This window comes from Ruditapes philippinarum, unplaced genomic scaffold (assembly GCF_026571515.1).
Source record: "Ruditapes philippinarum isolate M1 unplaced genomic scaffold, ASM2657151v2 ctg6722_1_1_1_1, whole genome shotgun sequence".
Taxonomy (NCBI): domain Eukaryota; kingdom Metazoa; phylum Mollusca; class Bivalvia; order Venerida; family Veneridae; genus Ruditapes; species Ruditapes philippinarum.
The window spans coordinates 15,859-31,951 of record NW_026859015.1 but is presented as its reverse complement, the minus strand read 5'-3'; the positions used below and the strand labels follow the sequence as shown (position 1 = coordinate 31,951).

At 34.4% G+C, this 16,093-nt stretch overlaps 1 protein-coding gene across 1 annotated transcript; it reads left to right on the top strand.

The window, feature by feature from the left end:
- The first annotated feature begins 9,962 nt into the window (after positions 1–9,962).
- LOC132754913 (uncharacterized) lies at positions 9,963–11,783 on the top strand. The gene is made up of 2 exons (XM_060745662.1): positions 9,963–10,139; positions 10,383–11,783. Exons 1-2 carry the CDS (start codon positions 9,996–9,998, stop codon positions 11,766–11,768), a joined length of 1,530 nt encoding a protein of 509 aa, XP_060601645.1. The 5' UTR covers positions 9,963–9,995; the 3' UTR covers positions 11,769–11,783.
- Positions 11,784–16,093: the final 4,310 nt, after the last annotated feature.

Genomic DNA, 16,093 nt, shown 5'->3' with positions numbered 1-16,093 from the left:
ATAAGTTTGTTTGTATCAGAATAAAAATAAGTTTGAGTGAGATGCTTTGCTATTGCTGGAGCATAATATGCTCTTTTTCTGAGATAGGTGTGGAGATGGTCACATTTTCTAGTGTGAGTGAGCCACTTTACTTCGTGTATAAGGTCATAACATTATGTGTGAGGAGTCAATATTAAAAAAATAATAATAACCGGTGTCCATTGTCATTTAAGAATACTGACTTTCAGGTCAAAATACTATAAAGGTATATATGTGAGACATTGAAAAAATGGTTTAAAAACCGTTTAGGAGACCTAACAGAATAACGGTTGAAAATTAAATTCGAGAGCATAGGGTTTATTTTGAAGCGTTTGGTCAGATCTATCAAATAATATGAAAAACGTCAAAATGTATATCGTAAAATGTTGCACAACAGACGAAAAATGAATGTTTTTCTGCTATTATTGCAGATATAATTTTGCACATTCATGATGATCAGTTTTAAAAATAGGTTGGCATTTTTTTCCAAAATGAGTTTAAACTAGTGCAATGCCCCCATGTAAAATTGACATTTCAATAGCTTATTGCTAACCCGCATTTACTTTAGACGTATAAATTTTGACCGTTGAATGGACAATGGACCATTGTTCGCATATCCGTCCCTAAATATACATACGCCAGACTGAGTGGCTACTTTAATCGGATTAACTTACCTTTTATTGTGGGACATCCGTCCTTAAATAAATAGACGAGCGACATAACGATCACGTTTGAAACACTCGTGATCAGAGCATTTAGGGATAAGATACTGATAATTGGCGTCATTTGGTTTCGGATCTCCGAGGAGTAAACGAGTATTATTTTATTCAATGTATCAATATTATTTATTTTGAACACATTTAAACATTAGTTTTCTGTATTTTATATGTCCGAAAGGATTTCTGTCATATTATGTTATAACCCCTGGCGTCCGTCCTTCTGTCCGTCCATTAGCAATTTGGTTTCTGGAGCATCACTTAAGTTCTATTTGGCCCACAATATTCAAACTTCATAGGATGATTGTAAATATTGAGTAGAAGACCCATATTAATTTTTTTTTGGTCACAAGGTCAAAGGTCAAGGTCACTATTACCTTAAAACTGAAAACGCTTTTCGCTCAATAACTTAAGTATTAATCAATTTACAGATGCACAATTTTATAGGATGATCAGCAATGTCCAATACATGACCCCTTTTGATTTTTGGGTCATAAGATCAAAGGTTAGGGTCACAATAAATAACACTGAAAATTGTGGTTTCTGGAGCATAACACAAGTTCCATTTGGCTTATAGTGTTCAAATATCATAGGATGATTGCCTATTTTGAATAAAAAATCCATATCTATATAGGGGTCACAAGGTCAAAGGTCAACATCTAAAGACTTTAATATTGTTAACAGTTTTACAACTGTCTAACTTATATTATTAATATTATGTTATACCCCTGGCGTCTTTCAATCCATCCGTCGTAGCATTTTAACTTACAAGATAACAACTTGATTGTATAGAACAGCAACTATATATATATATGTATGAAGGTTCTTCAGCTATAAAGGAGGATTGCTGTTTGAAGGAGCAAATATCCTATTTAATTCCCATGTATTACAAATGCTTCATCCTTACAAAAAAAACAAAAAAACAACACTTTCTGGTATATAATGCTCCGCCTAGATGTGCACTTGTTTCCTTTTTTAATTCTATTTTTTTTTGCTTTTATAAAATAAAATCTTAAGCGCGTATTTATTTACAAACATTTTTTTTTTTAAAATCTGTAGTTATAATGATGCTCACCGTCTAGGGCAGAGGACCTGACCTTCAATGTCCGCGATACTTCCGTGGGGTTAAAAAACGAGGATTTCATTCTAAAATAGATGGATGATGTCATTCTAAAACAAGAATGCCCCCGGCTCAGATTATTGTCAGTAGCAATATTTCAAAAAATGTTAACCCATTCACTCAGTTATGGACAGAAAATTGCAAAAAAAATTGTAAACACAAGTTATATAGCTTGACAAAGTCATGATATTTTGTAATTGTGAAAAATATAAGTTGCCAAGTCATTGCTCTGACTTGTGAAGTTGAAAAATATTCAACTTCATGCAAGTTATCTTCCTACAAAATATGAAATACATCTGTCAATAAATAAAGGCTGTATGGGCAAAAGTGTAAAAATCTATTTTGAGCACTGGTGACGTTGACCAAACTGACCCCTAACTCTATCCAAAAGAAGAATACCATGAAAGTTTATCTTCCTACCAATAAGAAATACATCTGTCAATAAATAAAGGCTGTATGGGCAAAAGTGTAAAAATCTATTTTTAGCACTAGTGATCTTGACCCAACTGACCCCTTACTAAATCCAAAGGAAGAATACCATGCAGTTATCTTCCTACCAAATATGAAATACATCTGTCAATAAATAAAAGCTATATGGGCAAAAGTGTAAAAATCTATTTTTAGCACAAGTGACCTTGACCCACTGATCCCTACCACAATCAAAAGGATGAATACCATGCAAGTTATCTTCCTACCAAATATAAAATATATCTGTCACTTAATAAAGGCTGTATGAGCAAATGTGTAAAAATCTATTTTAAGCACTGGTGACCTGGACCCAACTGACCACTAACTACATCAAGTTTATGTTTCTATCAATTCTAAATAACATCTGTCAATAGAATAAGGTCAATACACCTGTAAAAATGTAAAAATCTATTTTAACATTGGTGACCTTCCGAGGGATCACTTTGTTTCCAGAATTTCGTACTTCACAACAGCAGGTGTCAAGTGCCGTGTGGCAGCCGTAAAAAGTTGCCCCGTACTTCACTTCAGTGTTGTTATATTTTCTGGTCCTTCGAGATCATTGATGCCAACACTATAAAGTGTTGAGAATTGAGTACCGCTCAAGCCGGTGCTAGGGGGCGTGAGGGTTATTATTCCTCATGCACAGACTCAATCAAACCGAGTCTGCAATTCTTATGTTATTTTGTTGTGATTAATGCTTCCGAGGGATCCCTTTGTTTCCAGAATTTAGAATTTTGACATTGGTAACATTGACCTTGACCCAAATGACCCCTTACTACACCCAAAGAAGGAGGACCTCCCTTGGCATGTTTGTATTAAACTAAGACATCAACTAAAAAAATAAAGGCTGTATGAGCAAAAATGTTTATATTTATTTTTTAAACCAGTGACACTGACATTGAGCCTAGAGACCGCTTACTCCACAAAAAATTAGAGGACCATCAAAGGTATCCACCTACTAAATATGAAGATATCATTAACGAAATTAAGCAATTAGGAGAAATTTAAGATAAATCCAACTTGCCGAAATAGGGTAACCAGACAAAGCCCTATTTTCAAAGTGAACAAGAGCCATGTCAACATGGCCATCCCCCGCCGAATGTGTTTGCTCATTGGAAGAATGTATATGTAGTAGATCAGAATAATTCCATTTCAAGAGGTCTTTTGGTAATGAAAACTGATGGCTATAGTGATTACAGATTTGAAACCTATGTGAATACTGATGGCTGAAAATAACAAAGGGCAATGACTGAAAAATAATGCAGGGTAGGTTATCATTCTTGTGTGCTGCATCCCTCCTCAGTAAAATCTATCCACCTATGAAGTTTCAAGTTGATACCTCAAATACTTTTTGAGAAAAAAATTGAATTGAAAAATAAAGTATGAAAAATAACAAAGGGCAACAACTCAAAAATTATAAAAGGTAGAGTTATCATTCTTGTGCAGTGCACACCCCCTGAGTGAGATCTATGCACCTATGAAGTTTCATTTTGATATATCAAAGGCTTTTTGAGTTATGCTCTGGACAAAAATTAATTTTGAAAAAAAAACAAAGGGCAATAACTCAAAAATAATGCAGGGTAGAGTTGTCATTCTTAAGCACTGCACTCCTCCTCAATGAGATCCATCCACCTTTGAAGTTTCAAGTTGATACCTCATATACTTTTTGAGATAAGCTCTGGACAAAAATAGCATAAAAAAAAAAAGGGCAATAACTCAAAAATTGTATAGGAAAGAGTTATCATTCTTGCGCACAACATTTCTCCTCAATAAGATCTATCCACCTATGACATTTCATGTTGATATCTCAAACACTTTTTGAGTTATGCTCCACTCAGGTGAAAAATTAGGTATGAAAAATAACAAAGGGCAATAACTCAAAATTATGAAAGTTAGAGTTATCATTCTTGTGCACTGCACACCTCCTGAGTGAGATCTATGCACCTATGAAGTTTCATGTAAATATCTCATAGGCTTTTGGAGTAATGCTCTGGACAAAAATCAATTTTGAAAAATAACAAAGGGCAATAACTCAAAAATCATGCAAGGTAGAGTTATCATTCTTGTGCACTGCACTCCTCCTCAATGAGGTCTATCCACCTATGAAGTTTCAAGGTGATAACTCAAATACTTTTAGAGATATGCTCCGGACAAAAATGTCGGACGGAAGGACGGACGGACGGAAGGTCGGACGGACGGACGGACGGAGACTATTTCTATATCCTCCGCCGAAAATTTTCGGCGGGGGATAAAAAAAGGGAAATGGCTGGGAAATATGGATGACACAGTTATATAACTTGGCAATATCATGTACTTTGTATTGATAAGTAAGTGTGGAAATTATAAAGCCATTAGTATAGATAGAACTTAAGATATTTCCAGTTTGCCGTTTTAGGCTAACCATTATTCATTTTCTAAGTGCTGAAAAGGGCAATAACTTGGTAAAAATGAAAGCCAAAGTTATGTAACTTACCCAGATTATGTTCTTTGTATTGATTAGTAAGTGTGTAAACTTAGAAGCCATTGGTACAGGTAGAACTTAAGAAAAATTCAACTTGCCGTTCTAGGTGAACCTCGTACGGACAGACGGACGGACGGACGTTCCAACATTTTGGCTTTAGTAGGGCTTTGTTATTTTCTTTGTTAACTTAAGGGCTACTAGCCCCTAAACCCTTTGATCACGGAATGAACCTATTGTTCTCTTTTGTTCTTTTTACTGTTATATAGCCCCTAAACCCAAAATATTTGCTCGGACGGACGGACGTTCCAACATTTTGGGTTTACGGGCTATTTTCTTAGTTATTATCTTTGTTTTCTTAATGGCAACTAGCCCTTAAACCCTTTGATCACGTAATGAACCTATTGTTCTCTTTTGTTCTCTTTACTGAAATTGGCCCTTAACCAAAATGTTTGCTCGGACAGACGGACGTACGGGCGGTTCAATTACTATATGCCCGGGGGCATAAAAAGAATCCAATATGACGCAACGCATGCTCACTTCCAACATTTCTCATATTCAAATGATTAACTATAAATAGTAACAAAAAAATGGCCACCCTTTACTAAAATAGCAACGATTACGTAATCTTTGTTTGCCTCCAAAGAGACCCCAATACTACTTCCCTGGATTGAGAGAGACAAACACTTCCATTCTCCGCTTCTTTTAAAATTTGACTTGGATAAATTTAAAAATACCAATCTCCTTAGTAATATTAACTCTTATTTTATCAATCTATTATACGAAAAATATAACTTAACATTGTTTGAGTTGCTATAAAAGTAGTATAAATTATCGACAAGAAGTAAATTTATTTTGGCGTTTTTCTAATAAACTCAACAAACACAGTCTAAACTATATCAAGTTAGTCCATTACAGTTTCCACATTTGATAGTTTGGAATATAGTCATGATTTAACTTGAAGAAAAAAATACATCTATTTTCTTTATTAATTTTCCTTTTATGTTCTGGTATATTATACAAGGGATGAATCTATGGGGTCACTTTACCTGGCCAACTTTAAGAACATTTTCGGCACATGGTACAAATTATTATTGCATTAACTTTAAATCTATACAGAAACTTACAAATGGCAAGGGCAAAAAAGTATTCACTCCCTAAACAGTGAAAATATACTGACAGCCTGGTCAATGACGAACACCATCTAATTATAGATCACATTTAGAATTTACTGATTATTTTTTCTCTTATTTTGATTCTCATCAAATTATCAAATTATTTCGAAAAAGAAATAAAGGAACAAACGTTATATTGTGTTTCGTCATACTAGTATTTTCAAGACAAATGTTAATTCGATTACAGGAAATGAATAAATGTCAGTATATTGCAAACTCTGCTGTAACCAATTTATATAAGAAACTATTTGTTTGTGACGTAAAAAGGGAACTATTTTTGAAAAGTGCGAATCCAGTTAAACTTTAATCATACGATTATATATGAGTAATACAAATGCATTTTTCTTTCAAAACTATAGAATGAACAATATTTAATTATTTAAAAGTAAGACAATATAAAAAACCGCAATTGAAGGGTAAATAACAAATGTTCCTCTACTATTCATGAAATATTTTATGGATGTTTAAGAAAAGGACCCAAGAAAAAAGTATTTGACTACGAATAATAACAACATCATGAAGTATGAAGAAACGACACATTTGTCCCCCTCTCTAGCACATCACTCATACTGTTGGTAATTGTGTTAAAGAAACATGCCAAAAACCAACTTTGACATTTGTGAGACTTGCTATTCAATTGTCATTAATCGGAGACGACTTTTATATTTGAGGTTACTGTAAGTATGACTTTTGATCTAGTAACCCTAAAATCAATAAAGATCATTTTCTAGTTATGACTAATCAGTATGTGAAATATGAAAACTTTGTGAGATAGATAGTTTTTAAGATAATGAACGGAAACCATTCCGGCATATAAGGCTCCTGTTACCTTGACCTGTGACCTAGTGACCCCAAAATCAAAAAAGGTCGTTTATTAGTCATGACCAAGCAATATGTGAAATATGAAGACTTGGTAACTAATTGGTGTCAAGTGAATAAGTGGAAACCATTATTACATTCAATGTTATTGTGACTTTGACGTTTGACCTAGTGACCTCTTTGACGTTTGACCTAGTGACCTCAAAATTATCCACAAGTGATGATGAATTAAAATGTGAAACACAAAGACATGATAACAAGTAGTTTTGAAGATGATGAGTGAAACCATTCCGAAAATTTAGGTCCCTGTGACATTGACCTTTGCCCTAAAGACCTCGTAATAGATAGGGGTCATTTGCTAGTTATAACCAATCAATATCTGAAATAAACAACCTAGTGACAAACAGTTTTCAAGTAATGAGTGAAAACCATTCTGACATTTAAGGCCCCGTGACCTTAACCTTTTATCTAGTTACCCTTTAATCAGTGGGAGTCATCTACTGGTTATAACCAATCAATATGTGAAATATGAAGACTGTGATCAATACTTTTCGAGATATTGAGTGGAAACCATTTGGTCATTTAAGGTCCTTGCTACATTGACCTGTGACCTACTGACTCCAAAATCAATTGGGGTTATTTACTAGTTATGATCAATCCGTATAATAATTAAATGAAAAAAAAACGCATCTCATTAGACGATTTTTCAATCAGAAATTTAAATTGAAACAACAGGGTGTTAAATATTAAATTTTATTATATTTACCCTTGTATTACATTATATTGCACAATTTGTATTGTACACTTCTTTTAGATAAGTGGTTTGGCAAGGCGGTAAGTGCCAAACAGATTGACAAGTGACCGCTGTTGTATTTTCCCCTGCTAATTTACAATACCATTCAATCGGGACGTTTCAGTTCCATGATATAGCTAATCACGCAAAATTATGAAAATCGTATTAAAGTAACGTTCACATATACTAATCTTACCAATGCTTATTGATTTTGTGAAGTGACAAATAGTGTGACGTGCATGTTAAATGTATACGAGGAACCAGATGATAAAAGGTGTGTTATTTTACTGCCAATTACCCTTCTTAATTTCTATATATTTTGAAAAAATATGTAAATATATTTATGTTACTTGAAAATTTTCTATTTGTCATTAATCAGATAAAGGATAAAATCAGGTAAACTGAAAACTTAAAATGCATTATCATGCACGTGTTCATCCTTTTTTTCAGAATGATAATTAACCTCGTTTTCATATTCTATTAAAATTTCTTTGGTTTTTATATGAACTATTTCAACAACAATTATGTTGACCTTTTTATTAGCTAATAGACATTTTTTCACATTTTTACAACTGTGTAAATGTCAATGTCAGATCAGTGATCGTAAGGTGGATAGCTTGAACTGCCTTTTATGGCAAACTTGGCCACAAAGCTATAAAGGCATCTTTTATGTTTTTTAAAAGCTATTTTTATATAATTTTCTACTTTTTACCTTAAACTGTCTCGTTATTTTCTATGAAATTACATACTATAATTACTATTCTTCTATGTAGGGCGATGCTCTTTTGCCCTACCCAGATTGCGCATGTGCGAGAAAATACTACTTCCGATCCATTTTTCATAGCAACGGACCGCGTCGTAAAAAGTTCTATAGACACATGAATAATTGGCACTTGGCACAATATCGACCCATGTTTTGATAAATAATGATAATTGCAGATTGAAGAAACCATTGATGTTTATAAATGCGATCCATGTGACGGGGAATCATTGGCAAGCAGTTATTGTCCTGAATGTGAGGAGTTTTTGTGTGAAGAATGTGTAAAATCTCACAAAAAGATGAAAGCAACAAAAAAGCACGAGATTTTGGCGGCTGAAATGGGAAAAGATCACAAAACAATGGCAGACGAAAACGGAAAGGTATAGAAGTATTTTCAGAATCAAATTTTCATGAATATAAATTAATTCAAAAAGCAATACATTATGAAGTGTAGCCTGTTTGCCGTTATTAAAGTAAGGAGTCATCTTTAAGTTGCAAAAATTGTCTCAGAAAACGTTCTTTGAGACTTTCAAGTAAAATATATATACAATAACAATGGCATCTAACTAATCTACATGTATGTGTCAAATACATGCTGTATCAAAATAATCTATTATTATAATGAAATGGATATAAGTATATATAATGTGTTTAAAAATCATTTAACAATATAATTACTAATATTTTTTTGTCAAAAGTCGTTTAGATCACACCGACATTATTGATGTTATAACACGTATTTGTTTAGGAAAAGGGGTTATAAAAGATCATACTTATAACTATATATAACGAGTTTACTTATATTCTCTCGTCAAAATGATACTATTTAATTTATAAATTTGAGAATATAAATCTATTGTTACATTGCAATATATCTCGTTTTTGGAAGCTGTACACGAATTATTATTTATGATTTACTGTATTATAAGTAATTTTCAAACAAATAAAAATTATTTTCTTAATGTATCTAATACCCATGGTCGTTTAGATTACTTTTTAGTAATTAAATCAAACATTTTATCACAGTATTGCATTAATGTGTTTTGTAAAAATAAATGAATTTCAGAATGTTCCTGGTAAACCTCACGCTGTCCAAGTATTTCCTGACTCAGTTTTCTTAGCATGGGACCGTGCCACAAATTTTGGGGATAAATCTTGTTATCAAATTTCCTTAAAAGACATGAGCAGTAATCAAAGATGGAGAACGTACCATGAAGAAATTTATGAAGCTTCTACTAATATAACTGGCTTGAAATCGAATGCTACATACGTTTTTCGGGTTAGAGTAATATATGGGAATGGAGAAGAGAGCCCATTCAGTCTAGAAAGTGAAGAAATTCGTACAGCTGCTTCGCTTGCGACAAAAATGTTGAGAACATCAATACAAGTGACAAGTGGTAACTCTCCAAACAAGTATGCCTTACCAATCAAAGAAAATATTGCTGCTCGAAATGAAAAAGCAAAGACCAGAAAGTTTGAAATCGGTGAGAATATTGGTCTTGAACAACAAATATTTTCAGAAATTTTAAGTTCATTACGTCTTTCTAAGCTCTTTCATTATTTTTCATTATTTTTTAGCCAAAAAGAATGATTTAAGTAACATGAAAATATAAGAATATTTACATTTAAGGTACACGACCGCGTAGGTACGTTGAATCGAAAACAATAATGTTGGTGGGTGCTACTGGAACTGGAAAAAGTACGTTTGTTGATGGTATCATAAACTATTTGTTAGGTGTAACATGGGAAGATCCTTTCAGGTATACGATTATTGACTTAGAGGCTGAAGAGAAAGGTCGCATTCAAAATCAGGTAAATACGAAAATATGTAATCAATGCAAACATACACATATCTATCACCCATAATTGCTTACTGCGCTGAAAAACAAACCTAATTGTTTCAAAGCTGTATTTGTATGATGAAGATACATTTAACTTTGATATAATGACCTAGATAAATATTATGTCATTAAAAGGCACTTGATTTTATCTATACATAGACTTGCGTTTCAACGTGTTTTACATTGAATATTATCTTATTTTCCCAAATCGTAGGCTGTATCTCAAACAGAATGGATTACATGCTACACTATCAACCCTGAAGAAGGAAGTCGGCTATCATACCAGTTGCATATAATTGATACACCGGGGTTTGGAGATACGAGAGGACTAAAGAGGGATCAAGAAATTGTTGGTCAAATCCGCCAGCTTTTTTCAGACACTGGACCGAAGGGAGTATCGTGCATCAATGCAGTATGTTTTCTTATCAAAGCACCTGACGCACGACTTACTGCAATTCAAAGCTATATATTCCAGTCAATCATGTCCTTGTTTGGTAAAGATATTGAGAAGAATATCTGTTCATTAATTACATTTGCAGACGGAAGTGACCCGCCAGTTTTAGCTGCGCTGAAAGAGTCAGAAATGCCTTTTGGAAAAAACTTTACGTTTAACAATTCGGCATTATTTGCTACAAACTCCGGCATGGAAAATCAAAGCTTATCTCCAATGTTTTGGAACATAGGTTTGGCAAGCTTCTGTGCATTTTTTAACCATCTAGGGCAGATGATTCCTCAAAGTCTTCAGCTGACAAAGGATGTCTTGCTTGAAAGATATCGATTAGAAGCTATAGTGAATGCGATGAAAGATAATCTCGATGCTGGGCTACAGATGGTTGAGGTATTGAAGAGCGAAAAGAATGTATTACAGCAACACAAAACGGCAATGGAAGCAAACAAAAATTACGAGGTTGAAGTAACAGAGCCAATCGAAATCAAGACATTAATTCCAGGTCGAGTCCATAACACAAAGTGTGATAACTGTTATGTGAAATGCCACCCGCACTGTGTTTTTGAAGACAACGAAGAAAAACGGTTCTGTTGGGCTATGGACGGTAACGGTAAATGCAGAATATGCCCAGATAAGTGTGAGTGGACAGCACATAAGAATGATGCATTCACTCACACCCATGGGACAAGAAAGGTAATGAAAACGCTAAATGAATTGAAAGATAAGTACAATGACGCCAGCGGAAAAGCAAAAAGCCATGAAGAAATGGTAGCTAAGAATGCAGCTCGACTTCAGGAATTAACAAACAATATAGAAGACATGATGCTTCTTGTAAAATTTTGCAATGATAAATTACAAGACATAGCACTTAAAACAAACCCATTAACAATGACGGAACATATTGACCTTATGATTGAAAACGAAAAACTGACAAAAAGAGAAGGGTACATAAAGAGAATAGAGGTTTTAAACGAGTTTCGTAAAGATGCTGAAGTTCACAAAGAAGTCGAAGTATTCAAAAGAGTTGCTGATGTAGAACTCGGAGAGACCTGCAGCGAAAAGAAAAAGGAAAAACGGCCTATGGACAGCAAGTCTGTATTACAGAGAGTCGCAAAGTGGTTTTTGAAACATATTCCTGGTTATTCAATTTAAAATGGGATGCACTGACTGTACATTATTGTGAGGTTGCGTACAAACATTTCGTCTTCAGAACACAACCAGTAAATCTTGTTTGAACGTTTTCTATCTTGAAAAAAAATTTAAGTGACCAGATCATTTTGGTTTTTATAATAATCATAATGATAATAAATGTTTGTTGACAAAGTTTAATGTGAATTCTGAATGAAAATGGTGTTATTACAAACCATACATATTTGTTCCATATAGAAATGAGGAAAGACACATTTATGATAAACGATCGTGTGAAGTTAAATACAAACATATACAATCAAGAACAGATTACAAACACATGAATAGAAAGGAATCAATATCACATCAATATCTACAATTAAAGCAGACCCGTGAAACAGATGAATAAATTTTCTTTCAAATTGAATTGTGGTTTCGTTCCTCAGATAAAATATTAATGGAAGACATGCATCTATACTTCAATCCGCTAAGTGACATCAGTGTTCCATAAAATCATCACTCCGGACAAAGAATAAATGTCTAAATTGGTGAAATTTGATATCAACATACAAGGACAATTTTAACAAAAGCCATCAGCAATTGATTCGGCTTATGTTTCTGTTTATGGAGTGTTTTTAAGGAATGGCATACATGTACAAATTACTTGCTTGATAAAACAACTGATTATCATAAATGAGAATGAAAGGAGAGCAACATTGGTATATTATATTGCAATAAGACTTGAAGTTGTATTTTGGAGCCCCAACGTGTATGAGAAATTTTGTATAATATAAGGTACATTGGTATTTGAGACGTTTTCCATTTGTGTGCGATTAACAGCGATATCCTGTTAGAAGTGTAATATACATACATAATAAACAGACAAGTCACACGAACACGAACATTTAGTAATTATTTATTGCATACGTTTCGGCTATATGCTTTAAGCTTCATCAGTGCAAAACATAATAAAATTTCCAGAAGCGATATATACTGAACCAAAATGAAACTTTCGCAAAGTATGTGCCAGTTGTTCAAGGGTACCACTTAGATGTACACACTTATTAACATGTAGTAGCTTGTAAAACTCGTTTTGTTTGCAAAATCGGTCAGCTAATCCCCGTATAAAAGCCCGATATGTTTATTCAACGTATAAATCGAGTTTCATGTGCGCGTAAGGGATGGGCATATCCGCTCCACGTGGTGCATATTAGTCTTTACCAAAATATTGCTATAGTCGTAAAGCTGTAGAAAAAAATCGAAAAACGTTTTTGATTGAAGTTTTGTATTGAAATTTCAATGCCAAGAATTCCCGAAAATTTACGTGAGAGGGCATTAAGCATGCTTGAAGCTGGGTGCACAACTGCGGAGGTTGAAGCTCGTGTTGGTGCATCCGTGCAATCAATCCGAAGCCTTCGGCGGCGATTTGCACAGACCGGGAGTACAAGGGACTTGCCGCGGAGCGGTAGACCGCGCGTAACGTTTCGAGCTAAAGACCGCTATATCTTGAACCATCACCTGCGCGATCGCTTTCGAAGAGCGACAGCTACAGCTTCTGTACTTCCCCGGTACTCACAACAAACGTATTTCCGCCCAGCCAGACAGTAAGGAATCGTTTAGCCGAGAGCGGTTTGCACGGACGTTGTCCGTACGTCGGTTTGGTTTTGACGCGCCGCCATCGCAATAATAGAGAGCAATGGGCCCTTGGACAAGATAGCGTTGGCGGACAATTCTTTTTACTGATGAGTCAAGGTTTGCATTGTCTCGAGCTGATGGCCGTGTACGATTATACCGTCGCAAGAATGAACGTTATGCCGACTGCTGCGTACTGCAACGGGATCGTTTTGGTGGTGGGTGCTCAGTTATGGTGTATTGCCTACGGGTATCGAACCCCGCTCGTCGTTGACCCTGATGGCAATTTAAATGCCCAAAAATACAGGGAAGACATTTTAGGCCCTTATGTTGTCCCTCTGCTTCAGACCCATAACGTAATAACGACTTTACAACAGGATAATGCCACATCCCATGTTGCTCGTGTCAATATACAGTATTTACAAAATCATAACGTTGATTTCATCGACGACGGCCCTCAAAAGTCCGGATTTGAACCCAATTGAACATCTTTGGGATAATCTGGATAGATGCGTACGTCGACGTCCGAACCCTCCAAACAACGTCAACGACCTTCGGGCAGCATTGCTTCAAGAATGGAAAAATATTCCACAGGCTGGCGTTAACGAACTTGTGCTCTCAATGCGACGTCGCTGTCAGGCAGTCAGCATCGCACACGGCGGTCACACACGCTACTGATTGTTAACAAAAAAACGACCCCTACCTTATTTTAATTCAAAATTCAATAATCAATCTGATCCTTTCCACCAAAATGACGATTTTAAAAGAAACACAATACATTATTTTACAAAAGTGTATGCTTTCATCCAAAAAGATTGAAAAACTGTACTAACATATCTACATTCATATTTGGCGAAAGTTTTTTTTTGTTTCAGTATATTTATGTTATTGTGTCGCCTTGAAAAGGTGACATATAGGGTTTACTTTTGTCGGCGGTGTCGGCGGCGGCGTCTGTGTCGGCGTCGTTGTCGTTGTCGGCGTCGTTGTCGGCGTCGGCGTCCCCTAAAGCTTGTCCGGAGCATAACTCAGTCACTATAAGTCTGATTGACTTCAAACTTGGTATGCATGCTTCTTTCAATAACCCGAAGTGCAGTGCACAAGGACCGGTACTCTGCAGTTCTTATTTTTTGAGTTATTGCCCTTTGTTAATTTTCATACTTTAATTTTGTCCGGGCCATTTCTCTTCAACTAAAAAAGCTATGGACTTGAAACTTCATAGGATGATAGATCTCATTAAGAAGAAATGCAGTGCACAAGAACCAGTACTCTGCACTTCCTAATTTTTGAGTTATTGCCCTTTGTTAATTTTGATACTTTATTTTTGTCCGGGCCATTTCTCCTAATGTATAAAAGCAATGGACTTTAAACTTCATAGGATGATAGGTCTCATTAAGAAGAAGTGCAGTGCACAAGAATCTGTACTCTGCATTTCTTAATTTTTGAGTTATTGCCCTTTGTTTATTTTCATACTAAATTTTTGTCCGGGCCATTTCTCCGAAAGTATAAAAGTTATGGACTTGAAACTTCATAGGATGATAGATCTCATTAAAAAGAAGTGCAGTGCATAAGAACTGATACTCTGCATTTCTTATTTTTGAGTTATTGCCCTTTGTTGATTTTCTTACTTTATTTTTGTCCTGGTCATTTCTCCTCAAGTATGAAAGCTATGGACTTGAAACATCATAGAATGATAGATCTTATTGATAAGAAGTGCAGTGCACAGAAACTGCTGCTCTGCACTTATTATTTTTTTAGTTATTGCCCTTTGTTATTTTTCATATTTCATTTTTGTCCTGGCCATTTCCCCTAAACTACATTGTTCACAAGGCGACACATCCGACTCGCGGAGTTCTAGTAAATAAAGCTGGTACATGAATAAAATGGATCATATTATATATATTCTCTTTAACAACTTGATTCTGTAATATAATTATGATATGTTGTACCATGCACTGCTTGTATTCAATGTATTTTTATTTGTGAAATTGCTTTATAAAGTTACTCTGTGTCACTGTATGTACTGGTATGTTATCATATATGATATATGCTATATATTTGAACTTAATTTGATTGAATTAGTTTATGTGTATCTTTATATAATTAATTTCTTGTATGAGTGCTGCTTTTTGAATATTTATGTTTTCATATAAAACTAAAATATTTGACTAAAACTAGCTTCTTACACGGATTTAAACAAATTACTTGTTGTTATAAATCATCTATTTACATAATGGAAGCAAGTTGAAGTTTATGTGTATATAATTACTGTGTAAATGAAGAAGAAGAAGAAGAAGAAGAAAAAGAAAACGAAGAAGAATAATAAGAAAACGAAGAGAAGAAGGAGAATGCAACGATTTGTTATACTTATATCAAAATTATCATTTGTATGTTATATACACATCATGTTATACCTTATACTTTGTCGTTTAATTTCGTGCTTTATATATATATATTGCATACTTTGTCAGTTCATTATGTCTTATAATTTATCTCTCGGTCACAATCAGATCAATTCAAGAGTAAATTTTCACATTTTCAGCCTGAAATATTGAATATGATTAAAAAGTTTGTACATCTTGAGAATGCTAATTTCAAGAATTACGAACCGTAACTAATTAACCGTTTATGTTAACATAGTAATTTGAAGCAACTCTTATCCCATTTTATCACATGAGAGCTTGTTTCCCCATGTTATGTCATTATTTGAAAAGAATATC

Coding starts and splice junctions, on each gene's coding strand:
- LOC132754913 (XM_060745662.1), top strand. CDS start 9,996: ATGTTGGTGGGTGCTACTGGAACTGGAAAAAGTACGTTTGTTGATGGT. Junction 10,140..10,382: donor AAGGTCGCATTCAAAATCAG/GTAAATACGAAA, acceptor CCCAAATCGTAG/GCTGTATCTCAAACAGAATG.